At 31.9% G+C, this 17,462-nt stretch overlaps 5 protein-coding genes and 2 non-coding genes across 8 annotated transcripts; 5 read left to right on the plus strand and 2 right to left on the minus strand.

Annotated features, from left to right (window-relative positions):
• The first annotated feature begins 204 nt into the window (after positions 1-204).
• Positions 205-3,604, plus strand: LOC109598856 (probable medium-chain specific acyl-CoA dehydrogenase, mitochondrial). Its single transcript, XM_020014776.2, has 8 exons — positions 205-365; positions 426-516; positions 1,929-2,096; positions 2,150-2,250; positions 2,487-2,567; positions 2,623-2,862; positions 2,914-3,054; positions 3,108-3,604. Exons 1-8 carry the CDS (start codon positions 348-350, stop codon positions 3,531-3,533), a joined length of 1,266 nt encoding a protein of 421 aa, XP_019870335.2. The 5' UTR covers positions 205-347; the 3' UTR covers positions 3,534-3,604.
• Positions 3,605-4,812: 1,208 nt separating this feature from the next.
• LOC109598866 (uncharacterized) lies at positions 4,813-5,400 on the plus strand. The gene is made up of 3 exons (XM_049963107.1): positions 4,813-4,930; positions 4,990-5,057; positions 5,112-5,400. The coding sequence occupies exons 1-3, from the start codon at positions 4,819-4,821 to the stop codon at positions 5,268-5,270; spliced, it is 339 nt and encodes a 112-aa protein (XP_049819064.1). The 5' UTR covers positions 4,813-4,818; the 3' UTR covers positions 5,271-5,400.
• Positions 5,401-6,850: 1,450 nt separating this feature from the next.
• Positions 6,851-7,406, plus strand: LOC109598868 (uncharacterized). Its single transcript, XM_020014784.2, has 3 exons — positions 6,851-6,988; positions 7,049-7,110; positions 7,166-7,406. The coding sequence occupies exons 1-3, from the start codon at positions 6,886-6,888 to the stop codon at positions 7,337-7,339; spliced, it is 339 nt and encodes a 112-aa protein (XP_019870343.1). The 5' UTR covers positions 6,851-6,885; the 3' UTR covers positions 7,340-7,406.
• A 264-nt stretch (positions 7,407-7,670) lies between these two features.
• On the minus strand, positions 7,671-9,854 carry LOC109598864 (uncharacterized). 2 transcript variants are annotated; one of them, XM_020014781.2, is made up of 4 exons: positions 9,669-9,854; positions 8,473-8,601; positions 8,319-8,419; positions 7,671-7,961 (listed from the first exon to the last, which is right to left on the minus strand). In XM_020014781.2, the coding sequence occupies exons 2-4, from the start codon at positions 8,567-8,569 to the stop codon at positions 7,827-7,829; spliced, it is 333 nt and encodes a 110-aa protein (XP_019870340.1). In that variant the 5' UTR covers positions 8,570-8,601; positions 9,669-9,854; the 3' UTR covers positions 7,671-7,826. The 2 variants fall into 2 exon arrangements, with proteins under 2 accessions (XP_019870340.1, XP_019870342.1); XM_020014783.2 differs by lacking the exon at positions 9,669-9,854 and adding an exon at positions 9,266-9,421.
• Positions 9,855-11,348: 1,494 nt separating this feature from the next.
• Positions 11,349-11,421, plus strand: Trnav-aac (transfer RNA valine (anticodon AAC)). The gene has a single exon. It is a non-coding gene; the product is annotated as a tRNA-Val (tRNA).
• A 1,773-nt stretch (positions 11,422-13,194) lies between these two features.
• On the minus strand, positions 13,195-13,266 carry Trnap-ugg (transfer RNA proline (anticodon UGG)). Its single transcript has one exon. It is a non-coding gene; the product is annotated as a tRNA-Pro (tRNA).
• A 1,388-nt stretch (positions 13,267-14,654) lies between these two features.
• Positions 14,655-16,832, plus strand: LOC109598844 (adenosine deaminase 2-like). Its single transcript, XM_020014764.2, has one exon. It carries the CDS (start codon positions 15,248-15,250, stop codon positions 16,727-16,729), a length of 1,482 nt encoding a protein of 493 aa, XP_019870323.2. The 5' UTR covers positions 14,655-15,247; the 3' UTR covers positions 16,730-16,832.
• Positions 16,833-17,462: the final 630 nt, after the last annotated feature.

Genomic DNA, 17,462 nt, shown 5'->3' on the forward strand with positions numbered 1-17,462 from the left:
TGAAGACAATCACATATATATATATATATATATATTTTTATCAAAATATTTACGCTATTGTGCTAAAAATACCGGGGTCAATTTGATTTTCAGGTACAGAGTACAATTTCAAAATTAGATAAAATAGTCAAGTCACTATTTGACAAACACATATCTTTTTAACTTGTTTATTATAACGTTAAATCGATGCGGTTTGAGGACTTTGGACCCAGAAACTCTCTCCATTTAACATTTTTATACCGTACAAACAGTTTCGTGGGAGCAGTCGGTGGCTTGTAGTAAACAGTATTAGCTTGGTGCCCGTTGTGTTCGATAAACAGGAATAACACGCGTGCCGCGAATAAACCATGTCCGCATTAAATCAAGTAAATAACGTCTCTAATTATTTATTCAGCCTGTATCCAATGCGATGTTTGTGCTTTTAGCTGTGCAAAACTGCCGTCAGGACGGCCCTCAGGTCTTTCGCGACGACCTCCGCAAACAACGCAGGGGCCACCGTTAATGGATTTAACTTCGGTTAGTATACTTGAGCTAAGCTGCTTAAATGTGTCGTTTTAGTCAAGATGTCGGAGTCAATTAAATGTGACAAGCTACACGAGGATTTATTGAATTTCTTGATCCAATTTGTTGACCCACCATGTTTACTGAAATATATATGTTTCAGCTTTATCTGTATATGTAATAATTTAAAATTTGCCTTCAGTTAGTTGAGTAATAACATATTTTATAAACATTTCCAATCAAATATTGAGTTACATTGCCAATTATAAATAAAAATTCTCCAAAACAAAATATTTTATTTAATAAAATGAAAATACAAATATAAATAATCACGTTATCTAATTTTTATTGCTGTTTCTATAAATATTTGTTACAAACGTATGTTGTGCATTAACAATAATGTATAATAAATGGTAAACAATTCCTTAGAGATAACATTTTAGAGACACACCTCTTTATCACCATGATAAGGCATATAGAAAACAAGATGATAAATAGTTCTATGTTTTTAAATACAATAAATATTTCTGTATATTATTTGGTAACAAAAATGTCCTTATAATAAATAAAATATATACTAATTGGAAAGCCTTTGATCCTACTGAATTTTGAGAGAGACGTCATGCACGACAGAGACAGTAAAATATCCCCACTACCAAGCAAATTTGCAGAGTTTTACTGCCTCTGTGGTACATGAGGTCTTTCTAAAAATTCTGTCAAATTAGACTGTTTTCAAATGGTATAATAGGAAAATAATGTATTAACTTTGACACTCTGTATCACAGTAATTGTCAACTTTTGTACTAAGATAAGATAAAACAAATTACTTAACACATTAATTAGAAAACCCACACCTCTAATTAAATTCAATCAAATTATTTTATAATTTATTTAAAATAATTACATTATATTCTTTCTCCCATTATTCATTTTGTGTCTAAATCAAAATAATTTTTGTTTAAATTAAATCTGAAAGTAATTGGACGGAACGTAAATTAAATCCTTTTATAAAATACCTTACAAAATGTTTAATTTTAAATTTTGTACTATTTTTGTGGCCATCACTATATTTTCAGCTCAATAAATTGGTGATAGAATTCTGTACAGACCTTTCGGTGACACCCTATATATAAACAAATACATTTATTGAAAATTCAACTTTATATCAATTATAAATTCACCTCGAGCACTAATTAAACAAACCACAGAATGATATTTTAAGATTAAAAATAATTAATTTTAACTTAAATAAATTTTAAATTATTTAATGGAACGCAAACATAAAATAGTTTAACGAGTACTCCGATCACTTATCCATACACCACCAAAACACACAAGACAACCAATTACTTCCTTTGTTTTCCTTTCATATATTCCTTGATTGAAAATAAGTAACGTCATTATTGAAGGTAAACATTTTATTCCAGAGCTCAATGACACCCAAAAGGAGATGCAGGAGGTGGCTAGGAAGTTCGCCAGGGAGGAGATAGCACCGGCCGCAGCCCACCACGACGAAACCGGAGACTGGCCGGAGGAGATCCACAAAAAAGCTTGGTCACTGGGTCTCACCAATAAAAGCATCCCAGAACACTGTGGTAAGTATCCTTTCAAAAGATCCTAAGGATTTGTGTTTAATTTGATGCTTTAGGTGGCTTAAATCAAAGCGTCTTCGACGGCTGTCTGATCAGCGAGGAGTTCTCCTGGGGGTGCACCGGAATAACCGTGGCAATTGAAGGATCATCCCTTGGTGTGAGTATATTAAATCGACAGAGCGTAGACTTTCACGGGGGGTATATTTACAACATAAATATTGGATATGCACGAGACAATATTTTATATGCCTGATATTAAATTCGCATCTAGGCGGCAGATGCTTTGAACGACTCTAATGTACCGAAATCACTTATTGTGTTTTATAGCTTTGATGCATTTAAAATACGTTTACATTTTACAAACTGTGACTGAAATATTTTATTAAATTCCAGCAAACCCCTTTAATAATAGCTGGCAACAAGGAGCAACAAAAGAAATATCTTGGGCGACTTATAGATGAACCAATCGTGGCTGTAAGTACTCAACAACTCCTTCACCATTGTCAAAACTCATGTAAAATTACTTCAGGCCTATGCTGTGACTGAACCTGGGGCTGGCTCAGACGTGAACGGCATCAAAACCAAGGCGGAGAAGAAAGGTGATGAATACATACTCAATGGTCAAAAAATGTGGATCACAAACGGAGGAGTGGCCAACTGGTACTTCGTACTAGCACGCACCAACCCAGACCCCAAAGCACCAGCCAGCAAGGCCTTCACCGGTTTTATTGTTGAACGTGAGTGGGAGGGTGTCAAACCTGGAAGAAAGGTAAGTTTGGTACCTCAATTTACAGTACCAGTTAATATTAGTAACTTTAAGGAACAAATGATGGGACAAAGAGCCTCAGACACTCGAGGAATTACCTTCGAAGACGTGAGAGTACCAAAGGAAAACGTCCTCCTAGGAGAAGGGCAAGGTTTTAAAATAGCCATGGCTGTCTTCGACAAAACTAGGCCACCAGTAAGTCTAACAGCTCAATTCCTATACGGGTACATCGGGAGTTATTATTTTAGGTGGGTGCAAACGCCACAGGGTTGGCCCAAAGATGCCTGGACGAAGCCTTGAAGTACTCCCTGGAACGTAAGGCTTTTGGCACCGAAATCATTAACCACCAAGCCGTGGCGTTCATGCTGGCCGACATGGCCGTAGGAATAGAAACATCCAGGCTGGCCTGGATGAAGGCGGCTTGGGAGGTGGACCAGGGCAAAAGGAACAGCTACATCGCCGCCATCTCCAAGTGCCACGCCGGCGACATCGCCAACAAGTGCGCCACCGACGCCGTCCAAATTTTCGGCGGCAACGGCTTTAACAAGGAGTACCCGGTGGAGAAGCTGGTCAGGGACGCCAAGATCTTCCAGATTTACGAGGGCACGACCCAGATCCAGAAGCTGATCATCTCTAGACAACTTGTCGAATACGCCAAGTCGAAGGCCGCCTAAAATAATGTTTTGTATTATATTTTTGTTATTTGATTTACTTGTTTGTTTTAATAAAAGCTGTTAAAATATAATCTGAAGGAGTTTTCAATAATCTTTTATCTCATAACTGTCAGTATCTCACATTTATCAAATTTCAATAGAAAATATTTTTAAGGATTAAAATGTTAACAACAATTGCAACAATGTGAGTTTTTATAGAGAAAAACGTTTAACTAATCCTTCCACAATAACATTACTTAAATTTAAGATAGCGGCAGATTTACAAGAGGATTTGATGCAGTTGATGGATTAATGATACTGATTATTGCTTACAATTGTTTACTTACTGTTTTTCATTTTATAACCAACTGTATTGGATTAAAATACAATAAAACAGTAGCATAATATACTTTAATAAGTTTATGGTGGCGTCATTATATTATCTGAGCTACAAAAATGAAAAATATAAACATATTAATAAATAATTCATTTAGTAATGTACAATTAGTCTGTAAAAATCAATAGATAATTAAATTAAAAACTATAAATAATATTTAAAACAAAGTTTTGGAATTAAATTATGTATTATTATAATTTTTATAATTATTAATTTATAAATAAATAAATACGAAGCTTTTTTCATTAATTATGAACATTAATTAAGTACACTGAATGATTAAAGTAATTCTTATCAAATATATTATGCAAGTTGTAATATTGATAAAAGTATAATAATTAAATTTTTGTCTTGTGACATTTACATTATGTTGTATTTATTTGCATATAAATTAATAAAAATTAATTATTTTTTTTATTTTCAAGTCTTATTAATTGGATTTTAAGATAGTATTATTAAAAAACTAGTTAAATCTGATTTTTTGTTTGTTTATTTTCGTTGCAAATATTTCAATAATGTCAGGATGTAAAAACCCAAAAAAATATTTGACCTAATCAATCGAATCAATCGACATTATCAGTGCAGAATTTAATTCCCAGAACGCAACTCTACTATTGATTTTTTTAAACTCCGGCACACAGCAGTGGGTAATCCCCCTTTGGCTGCCACAAAGACCATGACAAAAAAAACCACTGTTTCATTGTAGATAATAAAAAATGGAGACACGGTTGTAAATCATATAGACCATTTAAATCGTATAAACAACGACATCCTTGTCATTGCCTGTATTAGTTTTAAATTTATTACCCATTTAGAGTACCTGTAATCTGATATGTTAAGGAGGGATACCCCCAATATAAAGTACTGCGACGCCAATGCAGGAATTTATTAGTTGAAACAAATCAAAAAATGAATAAGGTGGCTGTGTGTGTATTGTTGGTTGCCATTTTGGCTTCAGCCTCATCAAAAGCCTTAACCAGAACCCAATTGAAGTCCTTCTACTCCAACATTCCAGAAGAAGGTATTCAAATTGAGCATTTTTATTATTTCGGTGACGTTTGACGTGTTATTTTGTTTTAGAAAGAGCCTCCTACCTAAGATACAACTTGCTGAAAGGCTACGAAGCACTCCAAAAGTCGGAGTTTGAGGTAAACCATCAAGTTACTCTAATAACTTCGTTTTAATTCGGTGTATTTTTACAGAAATATGCGGAAATTCCCACTGAAGTGTCAGCAGCAATTTACGAATCGATGATCCAGAACCATTTGGTGCAGGAAAAGCAGCACCTGTCTTCCCTGAAGGATGTGATTTGCTTCCCATCTGGATGCATCGACTTGGATGACCCTGGAGTACATCCTTAAATTGCTCCATAGTTTTAGTCAATGAGTGTTTCAGTTTTACTATTTAATAAAATACTTTTGTGAGTTAATATGCTCTGTTATTTATTACATGTAACTAATTTATTTATATTAAAATATATCATTTATTGACTTTTAGTAATTTTATTTTGGGAAGTTATTGGAAACATTACATATACAACAGACTTCTAAAATGTCTGAAATAGTATTTGAAAACAGCTGATTTTTATTGTTTTTGAAACTTCAGCAAAAATATTTAAAGGGAAATCCACTAAAGTAAGTTGTTAGTAAGTTATTTTTAGAATACTAGTTTTAGAGTTTTCAGAATATTCTATTTTACATACACAATATGCTTATTTAATACTTGGTTATAAATTGAAAATTGAATAAAGTTCAGTTAATAGTTCAATTTCTATTTTATTTCTCATCCCATAAACTTTGACATCTCCTCTCTGTTTCAATTTTGCCTTGGAGCAACCTTCCACCTTGTCCAATTTCTAGATTTTCTGGAAACAAAAACCAAAATGAAGATGCACATTTTTAACAGAAAATTTATTGGTTACCAAATCTTTCAAAGCCCAGAAGACCTAGAAAAGAAATAGCTTTTAAATTTATTTTTCATCCCAGACACTTTAACATCTTCTCTTTGTTTCAACTTTGCCTTGGAGTAACCTTTCAACTTGTCCAGTTTTTAGATTTTCTGGAAACAAAAACCTAATGAAGATGCACATTTTAATAGAAAATTTATTGACTATCAAACCTTTCAAAGTCTAGCAGACCTAGAAAAGAAAAAGCTTTTAAATTTGTTTCTCATCCCAGAAACTTTGACATCTTCTCTCTGTTTCAACTTTACCTTGTTAAGCTTCTAAATTTTCTGGAAACAAAAACCAAATGAAGATATACATTTTTAATACAAAATTTATTGCCAACCAAACTTTTCAACCTTTCTATAATAATATTTTAATTTTTATCTCAATTTTTATGCTATAGATGAAAAATGTGGAGCTTGGGATATTGAAAAAATTACACTAATGGCAAAAAATCGTCAAAAATGGAAATTAAATTTTCATTAACTGTAGGCCAAATATGTTTCATCTGCCCAAAACAAACTGGGTATTGTTGGATGTGACCTTTTGATTTATTTATTGGTTATCTTGCTCATCGTACCAAAAATTACCCTAAAATGGTCCATGGGAACATTTTTATTAAAAAAAAACAATAAATCTCAATTAGCACATGTTAATCCTTTAAAAATGTACTGATGATAATGATTTGCTAATTATTTAAAACAACAATTACTTGCAAAAACAATTTTATTTTGAAAGTGTTAAACATTAATTATAATGTTTCAAAGTGAAAATTCAACAAGGCTTATGTCACGGTACTTTTTTGCGGAATTCCATAATTCCTCCGAATAATATGACGGCACAAATAATTCCTATAATTTACGCAAAACCTTTAAAACGAATCCAGCCATAAACATCACGAACACATTTTATTGCACGGGGATTTAGATAAATTTGACGACCTATTTATTACGGTTATATAGCCCAACATCAATAATTGATTTAAATCATTTAATAACAATAAAGCGTTGCACTTTCGAGGACTGCAAACAATGAAGGTGCTACTGTTGGCACTCGTGCTGGTCTACGTTAATGTGGACGCCAGGTCTTTAAGTGCTAAGTCCAAGAGTGTTTTGGATGAAATACCTGAACAAGGTAAGACCCCTTAACATATTTTTTTGTTACCATTCTTATTTCATTTATTGTACTCTTCAGACCAACAAACTTTTATCAAGAAACAGTTGCTCATTGGGTACTTGCTCCAAAACCAGGATATTGTAAGGAGATTTTTAATTATGTTAAGGTGGACATTAAGTAATATATTTATTTTAGGCTATCACAGTGTCAAATGATGTTACTTTAGATATTTACAATTATTATCTGACCAACAACTTAATAACTGACAAGGAGAGACTGCAAGCTCTTGGTGACACAATTTGCTTTCCAAATGGTGACTGTATTGACCCAGATGATCCAGGAGTATATCCATTTTCCAAAAAGGAATAAAACTGTATGGATGCAAAGTAAAATTATGTTGTAAATAAATATATTAATAAATAAATAAGCAAACTTAAACTTAATTGTCTTAAATCAGTTGAAACTACTTTAAAAATACTTAAATAATCACCAGAATATTTGGATAAATAACATTTTTGCTCCTAAATCTAATCTCTTGAGTTGTGAGATAGATTAAAAGAAGAATTTGTGGGCTATTTATACCAAGAGGAAAATAACTAACCAGACATATTGGTACTAAATTTTATTGGTAAATTAGGGTAATAACAAAAATAAATACTTCTAAAATTTGATGTGCTTCTTAGTTATTTTATCTTAATTCTTGACACCATCAACATTGAAATAGAATAAATTATTTAAATAAATTTACTATTTTAAGATACTTTATTGTGAGCTTACACTTTAAATAGTTTTAATAAATAAGTATATAATCTAAAAATTATTATCAATACAATATTAAAAATGGAATTATTAATATTTAAGGATGGATGCCAATATCACTGATGTTCACACATCTGTTAACAGGGAAGCAAATGACGTTTCCACCATTTCTTTGCCTCCAAGACTTTGAATAAAATTTGTACATTGATAATGCTTGTTCCTTATGACTGTCCTGAAATTTAAAAAAATAATGAATTAAATAAAATACTTGTAAAAGTAAATTTATTTTATTTTTGTTGCAAGAATAAACAAAAATTAATATTTCTAGTCTAAAGATAAAGTAGATAAAATCGATATTTAGTAACCATAAAAGATAAAATAACCAACATTGTTTATTATTATTAATGTTTCAATGCTAATACTACTTGTCACATGCAGGATAATTTACAACCATACATTGTTTTGTAGAAAATTTATGGTTTGGAATGTTTTGATCAATCAATCAACTTTGTTGTTGTTTAAATAACAAATTTCTGTATTAATACTATAGCAAATACCTTAAATGAGTACATAAATAATACTTACTTACCATTTTTACATATTGGGCTGAACGACAGTTGAAGCAACTTGTTATGCTTTCATAAATTTGTTTTCCAAGAATAATATCTGCCCTAATACTCTCCAGCTCTCCTAACAAACCAAAATTATAAAATATTACAAGTTGTAAATTAATTGAGACTTACTTGGGTCCTCAATAACTTCAACGTTTAAAGGGGCACACTGAACAGTTATATAAATTGTTAGTAAGACAAAAACTACTTGTTTAACGTACGAGCACATTTTAAAATTGATGTTCTTCTTTGAGCAAACACCTGAAAATAATAAACGAGGTTACACCAAAAGTTGTAAAGTATAATCTATTGCGAGATTAAGGATATTTATGTATTATATCGACGTGTAATAAAAATTGGAAAACATGATAATGTTTGAGCTGCTGGAAAAATCTATTTGATTAGATTTCGTACTATAAATTTTTACATAACGACAAACGTCTGTCACAGAAGCAAATGATAATGTGTTTAGTTATTGATCTGGGTACATAAATTTACAAAGCACTCAAGGGGTAGAAATAATTAAATTAATAAACTAATGTATTTAGTGACTAATTACAATTTATACTCAGTAATATAGAAAATAGGAATCATACATGTTGGGAGTCTACCAAAGTCTGTGAAGGAGGGTCAACAGTCACGTGTCAGTTATTCTGCTCACAATTTACTTGAGCATATTGGAAATACTTCAAAGTAACCTTTGCAATATGAGGTTGGGCATTATCTTGTTGGAAAATGGAGTTTGGAGGCTTCTAAGTAAGCTGGTCCATTATAGCAACATAGAAAATAAGAATCTACTCTTAGATTTTATTGAATTTTGGTGTACAGAGTAAAACATTCAGACAAAAATAGAGAATATATTGACCAGTATCAATTTTTTTAAACGGATCATCATTGATTTGCCTTGGCATTGAAGATATCTTACTTCTTGACAGCTTTACTATGTTGGAAGTGCACTAAAGTCTGTGAAAGAAAGGCTGAATCTCGAAGCTTTCTATCTATAATGTCCCATAAATCTCATCAGCCATATATCAGTGATCCTACTGGCAATGACAACAAATTTATTTGGCTTTATTAGGAATATTCTTCAAAGTAACTCTTTCAACATGAAGTTGGGCATTATCTTGTTGGAAACTGAAGTTTGGAGAGTTCTAAGTAAAGAAGCAAAGGGTGGTTCACAACAGGGTCCTAGAAAATAGGAAACACAGATCTAGCTCCAAGATTTCATTGAATTTTGATGTTCAGAGTACAAAATTTAGTCAAAAATAGAGAATATATTGGTCAGTATTAATTTTTTAAACTGATGATCTAGACATTCATTGATTTACCTTGACATTGAAGGTACCACACTTCACACCAGCTCTACTATGTTGGAAGTCAGTGAAGGAAGGGCTAAATCTAGAAGTTTGCTGTTTAAGACTTCGTTATTTCACCTCTGTGCCTTCTATTATTCTTTTCTACCTCACAAAGCTGTTTTTCTGTCGCCATTCCCATTTTTGACGACAGTGATGCAATATGAGATGAAGGTTAAACTGGGAAGAAGTCTTTCTTCTTCTATAAGTCATTTTGACGTTTATTTGATGCTCCATATCTTCCCTGACGTTTACCTTGTCTTGTCCAACAATTTCAGGCAATGGTTTGACCTTTTAAGTCAATAATTTTTTCTCTGACACTCACTTGTTGAGATGAGTGATGACATTTTGTTAAAAGTTTAAAAAAATTTGTAGAGTAATTAAATTATATAAAATAATGAATACATTTATTAATTAGATTACTAAATGTGTAGATGTTATTTTATAATATAATATAGTTAATTAAGTTTGAAACTAAAATATCTTTGCAGCATTTTTAACGCTGGGGCAGCGTAAAAATAATTTATTTCCAAAAAAGAGCAGCAACGACAATAACGGCGGACGTTAAGGGATTCGAAATCAGCGCTTCCATCAAACACTTAAACAGTCCCGTCGTAAAACAGTATTTTTTTTTTTTTGTCGCAATTCGAATGTTTTACACTTTCTCCCCCTAGGGACGGGCTCCGCACTCGTGGCAATAAAATTTTTACGGCCACGTAAATATGCGTCGTGAGATCTGTTCGTGAAGAAGCCGGCGAGATCTTCCATTTTTACCCCCCCCGTCCGATAAATTTAAAACAAAATGTTCGCACTCAATTTGGATTCCCGGCTACAACGCCCGATATATATATATATATATATATTGGTTCTTCCGAGGAGTGGATTTAATAAAACCGGCATAATTCCTCTTTTGTGTTGTTTAGTTTCTTTCGTGCGTGGGGGTGGGATTTATTTAACGACCGATACAAATTTTCACGCATATGGAATGTCTGATATGGGGATTAAGATCCATGAAATGTGTGGAAGGAACACTCGGTGCAATTTATACGAGGCATAAAAAGATACATTTATGTTTATTAGAAAGTATTTTCCAGGTCCTAGACCCTCCTAGAACCTGTGGTTACCTAATAATGAAATTACTTAGTATTGAAGCTTTTAAAGGAGTTTATTTCATTTCGAGTTGGATTTGGATGCTTTTGCAGCTTCAATGGCACATTTAATCAACTTATTTTCAACATTAACTTTTTTATTTTTGCAGCTTTTTGCTTATTATCAGTGTTATTATTATAGCTTCAGTACTCATCCCACTTCTTCTTTATAGTGACTGATATTGCCTACCAGCAACTTTTGATTTGTTCCCCAAAGATTCAGCCTTTAATTTTTGTCAAAAAATAACCATTAAAATCTTTAGACTGACTAGTACAACATTATATTTGTGAAGTAGTTGGTACTACACAGGTTGGTACAGTTTTATTGGAGCTACCTGAATAGAAAGTAATGAATTAAGTAGGAAATGTCAGGAGTGGGGTCTAGGTATGGTGGTGGTGGTGTGCTATGGTACTGACTCCATTCTTGACCTTTCTCTTTTTATATTATTAATGCTGATTTGAGTACCATTCCATATATTAGCATATAATTTACAAGTTTTAGTATCTAGTTTCCGTGGTGTAGTGGTTATCACATCCGCCTAACACGCGGAAGGTCCCCGGTTCGATCCCGGGCGGAAACAGTACTTTTTTTAATTTTTTTATTGCAGAATTAATAATTAAATTTGTTCTGAATTAAATATTGAATAGCTATGATAAAGGGGTAATTTCATCCCTCAACTAAATACAACATTTTTAAGGCAAAATCCTGTAGAAATGGTCAACAATTTCTAAGTTTGAAAATTAAAACTAAAGAATAAGGTTAAAAATAGAGTTTTTTGCTCACATTTCCTTCGAGTTTTTTCATTTCAAAAATGTTTATATTAATTATTTTTGTTATAGCCCTTTCTCCTAAAATTAGGGCTGGGTTAACTATGATCCAATAATACCATTTGGGTAACCCGGACTTCACCATATTAGTCAAGAGTTAAAAACATGATGTAAAAATAAATATAATTATTCATTATTATAATAACAATAATAATTAATAAATGATAGGTACCATTTTGTTATAAATATTATATTTCACTACAACACAATATAATTTTAGTTAGTCTATTATTAATCCACAGAGTACAAGCACCTGTCCCAGTATTTCAGAGATGGGGGAATACCCGGTGGAAGTAATCTTGATTGCCTACCTATGGTGATTTATATAATAAAAAAATAAAATCAAGGTTGGGATGTTTAATAATTGTTTAATAGTTTATTTTCAGTCAGTAGAAATTTAAACAAATAGCAAAATCTTATTGATTTAATTACTTAAACTTAAAAAATAAATAAATACAAAATTTTCAAGACAGTGTACTCCTCATTCACCTTTGAGGGAAGAAAATACAACACAATTTTTAAATATTTAATAATCGTTTTTGATTTTTTTCTTAAAGGATAAGTATAATCATAATCCAATCAGAACATTAGTTATTTTTAAACATCATATTAATTTCTTTTTTTGTTATATAATTACTGTTTTTTTTGCCTTTTTTGAGTTAAAAATACTAAAGTGATAATCAACTAAAATAATATAAAATATAACAAAAGTATATGAAATGTTGGTTGCATACTTGCTGGTATTTTTAATTAAAATCAGTTGATTTGGATTTTGATTGATTCAAAATTGAAATGATTTCAACTCGGGCTACATCATTAAAGAAAGATAATTCAGTTTAAAATCAGATTAGTTGCAACGGGGATGATTATTCCAATTTAGAGGGGTGCTTATTTATTTTATAATCAAATATTTGAGCATAAAATATTATTTGTGAAATTTAAATGTTTCATTAATTGTTATATTTAAGTAAAAGTTGATATTATTATTTATTAATATTATAATAGTTAAATATAAAATAATTAGTGTACTTATTTATTAGTTCTATTTCATTATTTGATATGGGTGATTAATTTCTTATCAGGACTTATTGATTTTTGATGTGAAGAATAATTAAATTTATCATTAGTTTGAGTCACACATATACACACTAATATATGATAGTTACTCATAATAATAATGATTTCATTTTGTGAAATACATAGGTAGGAGGGTGTTCACGATATGGATTATCTTTCACTGTCAGCCAAGTCCATATTGCCACCATCAGTGTTGAAAATCTATCAGGGTGATTAATATAGTTGTCTGTTCTGGGTCGTGATCATTAGTGTCTACCTCCATCAACATGTTAGATGGATGCGATATCAGTTAATGATAATTTCGAATCGCAATTATTCCAAATCATCCGTCATATCGTCCCTGACGTCAGGAAACCAATAACACTGATAAAAATAAATTATATTTGCATAAATTTGTTAAATTTGTGATTCAGTCAAATGATTCGATAAATTGAAAACAAAAAAGATTAGGGCTCAACCGGGATTTGAACCCGGGACCTCTCGCACCCAAAGCGAGAATCATACCCCTAGACCATTGAGCCGACATACCAATACTTATTAGTGGGTATATGTTTAACTATTAATTGGGTTGATCAAATTTGTTGACCCAGGAATAAAAAGTAAAAGTAAAAAATTTCGCTTGAGTTGCTTTCAAGGTTACCAACTGCACAGTGAAATGCATTGCAAGTGTCTTCTTTATGCTTTTACATTTTCTAAATTTATTTTGTACAGTGGTGGTCATTATTATAGGAACTTTTTACAATATTAAATATTTTAGCTATAACTCGTTTATTTAATTAAAATACTATTGATTTACTATTGTTTTATTATACAGTACTACAACAGAAGTATTATTCTATAAAATGTTACATATATTTTTCTGAATTGAGCTGGACATAAATATGGGAACTTTAACTTTGAAAGAGATTTTTAATGATTAAAAAATCTGTGTTATTTAATTTTACATTAACAAATTGTGTAAAATCCTTTTAGTTTTATAATTTTGGCCCATTTCAAGACATAGACTCCCAATATACGACAAGTCTATATTCCTTCAAGCTTCTTGAATTGTTATGATGGGTTCATTTAAATATGTAAAATGTCCAATTTGATTATAAATGTGATCCCCAATGTTTTCTATAGTGTTGATATCAGCATCCACAGATCATAATTGAACCACCACCATGTTTCACTGTGGGTATGACAAACTTTTTGTGCACTTTAGTCCCTGTATGATGTTCAACAAAAACAGAATCATCATTTTGTATAAATTAGACTTATCTCTAAAATATAATTGGTAACACTGAATTATAATTTGCTATAATTATGGTCACTACTTTATATAATCAGATCTAATCAGATCATCAAAATCTAACAATTATACATATAATATTTAATTTACATTTAAACTGAAGCAACATAAATATTAATTTATATTTTAATGACTTCCTATTAATAATGATGTACCATGATAAATTTCCAATTTCCCTTAAAGTTAAGCAAATATATTAAAGAACTATTATTCCATAACGTTTTTCCCAAGAACTGTTTGAATTGCTTAATAAATCATCCGGAACTGTGCAACTTCAACTTATAACTTGAAGGAAGTTTTGTTGAATCACACAATCCAAACTTTGCAACTAGAAATTACCAATTAGTTATAGTTAATTGATTATGTAAACTTAATTGTTCCTTAAGTCAGAACAAAAAGAAAATCAAGGAAAGGTCTGTTAGGAATTTAATTTGTGTAAACTCAGCCAATTTAAGTTTAACAAAGACATTGATGGGTGTCTAATTTTCATACTTGGTAAAGTATAATTGATAATAACAAATAGAAGTAAATATTTTAATACAAATTAAAATAAAATAATATATAGGTTAATTTAAGTAACTTACTTTCTAATATTAAGTGATTATGGCTGTTTTTAATACTACTTTTATAGAAATAATCATAATACTATGATAAATATAAATAAATGAATTTAAATTTATCAGTATTATTTTTTTTGTAATATTAAGGAATGTAATTTCCCTCTTTATTTGTATCATATCATGTCATTAAAAAATTTGTGAAATATCAAAACGATAGTGATGTTTGTACCTGAAACAACATACTGTAGATATGTTTAAAATATGACTAATTATTATACATTGAAGTTATGATGAAATTGATGACACATTTGTGTGTTCCAATATAATTCACCCTAAGCTATTGTTAGTAACTTCAAATAATCTTATTTGTTATATTATCAATTCGTATTGACTAAAAGGGACAAAATTATTTGACATTATGAACTGTAATTAATAACAAAGCGCCAACATCCAATTCATAGTTCAGGGACATCAGATATGAATGGTCCCCAATAACTTGTGATTACGTCGAACAATTTTTGGCTTAGATATTCGACTCAAACCAATAGGGATTGATTTTTTGTTTATTTCCAACCGGTAAATCCCCCAATTCTCTATTACCAGTATAAATTAAGGGGCCATATTTATAAAAGAGTAGTAAAGTAGGTCGCCATGTCGTTCGCGATCGTGTTGCCATTAATGCTGTTGTGTACAACAATGTCAGATGTTGGTGCGTTACAAACACGTGATCAAATAATCAAAGAGGAGCTGGCCAATTTCGTTGGTGGACGCGTTAATCTAACCGAAAAAGAATTAAAGGTCAACGACCTGGTGTTGCAGAAGAAAGTCATCGAGTTGAACGAGGGGTACAAAAATCCATCAAAGTTTTGGCCGTCCGTGCATTTTTTTGAAGCAAAGCATCACGTCGATGGGTCTGAAGTGTTCGACTTGATTCGGCGTTTACCCAAAGGAGCCTCACTGCATACTCACGTGTTGGCAGCTGTATCCAATGAATTCGTCATTACCAACCTGACTTATCTTGAGAACCTGTACGGGGGATACGTCAACGGAGTGTTCAAGCTTAAGTTCTTCCAACATGGGAAACAAACAACGGAGTATAAACCTTTGGAGCACTACAGACAAACACAAGACAACTTCGATGATTGGCTGCTGAAGAAGTTGTCCTTGGTGGTGGACAACGTGGAGGAAAGTTATCCGAGTGTCACTGACGTTTGGGCAAAATTCAAGCAAACCTTCACCACCCTCTATGACATGGTTTGTTACAAACCAGCTTTCCAGATCTACATCACACAGCTCCTGAACGAGCTTTACGAGGACAACGTTTTGTACACGGAGCTGAAGGGCACCTTCATGCCTTTGTACGAACTAGATGGAACCACCTACAACACCAGGGACTTCTTTCGAATATTCATCAACACAGTGGAAGACTTCAAGAAGCAACACCCCGACTTCCTAGGCGTCAAGTACATCCACTCAGTATACAGAGGCGTGGACAACGAAGTGCTAAGCGACGCCTTGGAAGCCTTAATTGAACTCAAAGAGGAATTCCCCAACTTCATTGCCGGCTTCGACTTCGTGGGGTACGAAGAGGAAGGCAAAACCCTCTACGATTACCGACATGAATTGCTGAACGCCTCCAGACACGGCATGAAGTTCTTCTTCCACGCAGGCGAGACCAACTGGTTCGGCCACACAGACTTGAATCTCGTGGACGCTGTTTTATTGAACGCGTCCAGAATCGGCCACGGATTCGCCCTGGACAAGCACCCTAATTTAATAAAACTGGGGAAGGAAAAGAACATTCCTATAGAACTGTGTCCTATTTCTAATCAAGTGTTAATGTTAGTGAAGGACCTCCGCAATCATCCGGCGGCTAGTTTGATGGCTCAGGATTATCCGGTGATTGTTGGTAATGATGATCCCTCGCTTTGGAATGCGAGTGGTCTTAGCTACGATTGGTACGTGACCTTCATGGGAATGACACCTGAAGGTGTTGGTTTAGGTTTCCTGAAGCAGTTGGCGATCAACTCGTTGAAATTTAGCGAGATGAACGACGACGAAAGGGCGAGAGCCTACGAGATATGGAATCAGAAATGGAATATATATTTAGATCTTGTATTAGCCAACAGTTAAATGCTTTAAATTTGAATTTATTTATTTATTTATTTATTAGTTTTAAGTTATAAGTGTTATTTTTAAACAGATGTAGAATCCTTTATAAATAGAATATTTAAATGTCATATGTTTTAGCTTATTTTTGTGCATTGTCAGATATTTCAGTTGTTTTATTTTTAAAAGTTTGAAGCTACTCAACACTTTCACCAATGATTAATGGTGTCAAATATTTCAGGACTTAAGAAGAGTTCAGAATGAAGTGTTCTTGACCAGTACTAATTAGTTTGTACTGTTCAAGAAAACTAGTTAAAGGAAGAGATTGTAGTTTTTATTCAAATTGTACCTAATGTAAAGAATTGTATTATTTTAGTAACCACGCCTACAAGTAACTTAAGTCAATATTGGAATTAACATGAATAGACTGTTAAATTTATTAAAAATAATATATAAAGTAATATTATAAAGACCTAAATACAATTCCCATAAACGCAAGAATATAAATTTTAGCTTAAAACATTAATAAATTTTATATATTTATAAATTAAATTATATGCTTATGCAACCCAGATTACATGTAAATGAAAGTACCTGTATGCAAAACGGTCATAAAAGGTTGATCTATAGTCTATTCATTTTAGGAACATAGCAGATATAAGTCAAGTTTTATAATAAATTAAGTACGAAATGTTGTAATTTTTTACCATATTCACTAATTATCGTTTTAATATTAACTGAAAATAATAAATGTAAT

Source organism: Aethina tumida, chromosome 2 (genome assembly GCF_024364675.1).
Source record: "Aethina tumida isolate Nest 87 chromosome 2, icAetTumi1.1, whole genome shotgun sequence".
NCBI lineage: Eukaryota > Metazoa > Arthropoda > Insecta > Coleoptera > Nitidulidae > Aethina > Aethina tumida.

Bases quoted from the DNA above. Each gene is read 5' to 3' on its own strand.
- LOC109598856 (XM_020014776.2), top strand. The intron at 2,097-2,149 runs GTAAGTATCCTT...TTGATGCTTTAG, and splicing joins AAGCATCCCAGAACACTGTG to GTGGCTTAAATCAAAGCGTC. The intron at 2,251-2,486 runs GTGAGTATATTA...ATTAAATTCCAG, and splicing joins TTGAAGGATCATCCCTTGGT to CAAACCCCTTTAATAATAGC.
- LOC109598866 (XM_049963107.1), top strand. From the start codon at position 4,819: ATGAATAAGGTGGCTGTGTGTGTATTGTTGGTTGCCATTTTGGCTTCA. The intron at 4,931-4,989 runs GTATTCAAATTG...ATTTTGTTTTAG, and splicing joins CTCCAACATTCCAGAAGAAG to AAAGAGCCTCCTACCTAAGA. The intron at 5,058-5,111 runs GTAAACCATCAA...GTATTTTTACAG, and splicing joins TCCAAAAGTCGGAGTTTGAG to AAATATGCGGAAATTCCCAC.
- LOC109598868 (XM_020014784.2), top strand. From the start codon at position 6,886: ATGAAGGTGCTACTGTTGGCACTCGTGCTGGTCTACGTTAATGTGGAC. The intron at 6,989-7,048 runs GTAAGACCCCTT...TGTACTCTTCAG, and splicing joins GGATGAAATACCTGAACAAG to ACCAACAAACTTTTATCAAG. The intron at 7,111-7,165 runs GTAAGGAGATTT...TATTTATTTTAG, and splicing joins TGCTCCAAAACCAGGATATT to GCTATCACAGTGTCAAATGA.
- LOC109598864 (XM_020014781.2), bottom strand. From the start codon at position 8,569: ATGTGCTCGTACGTTAAACAAGTAGTTTTTGTCTTACTAACAATTTAT. The intron at 8,420-8,472 runs GTAAGTCTCAAT...TTGGTTTGTTAG, and splicing joins TGAAGTTATTGAGGACCCAA to GAGAGCTGGAGAGTATTAGG. The intron at 7,962-8,318 runs GTAAGTAAGTAT...TTTAAATTTCAG, and splicing joins CAGCCCAATATGTAAAAATG to GACAGTCATAAGGAACAAGC.
- LOC109598844 (XM_020014764.2), top strand. From the start codon at position 15,248: ATGTCGTTCGCGATCGTGTTGCCATTAATGCTGTTGTGTACAACAATG.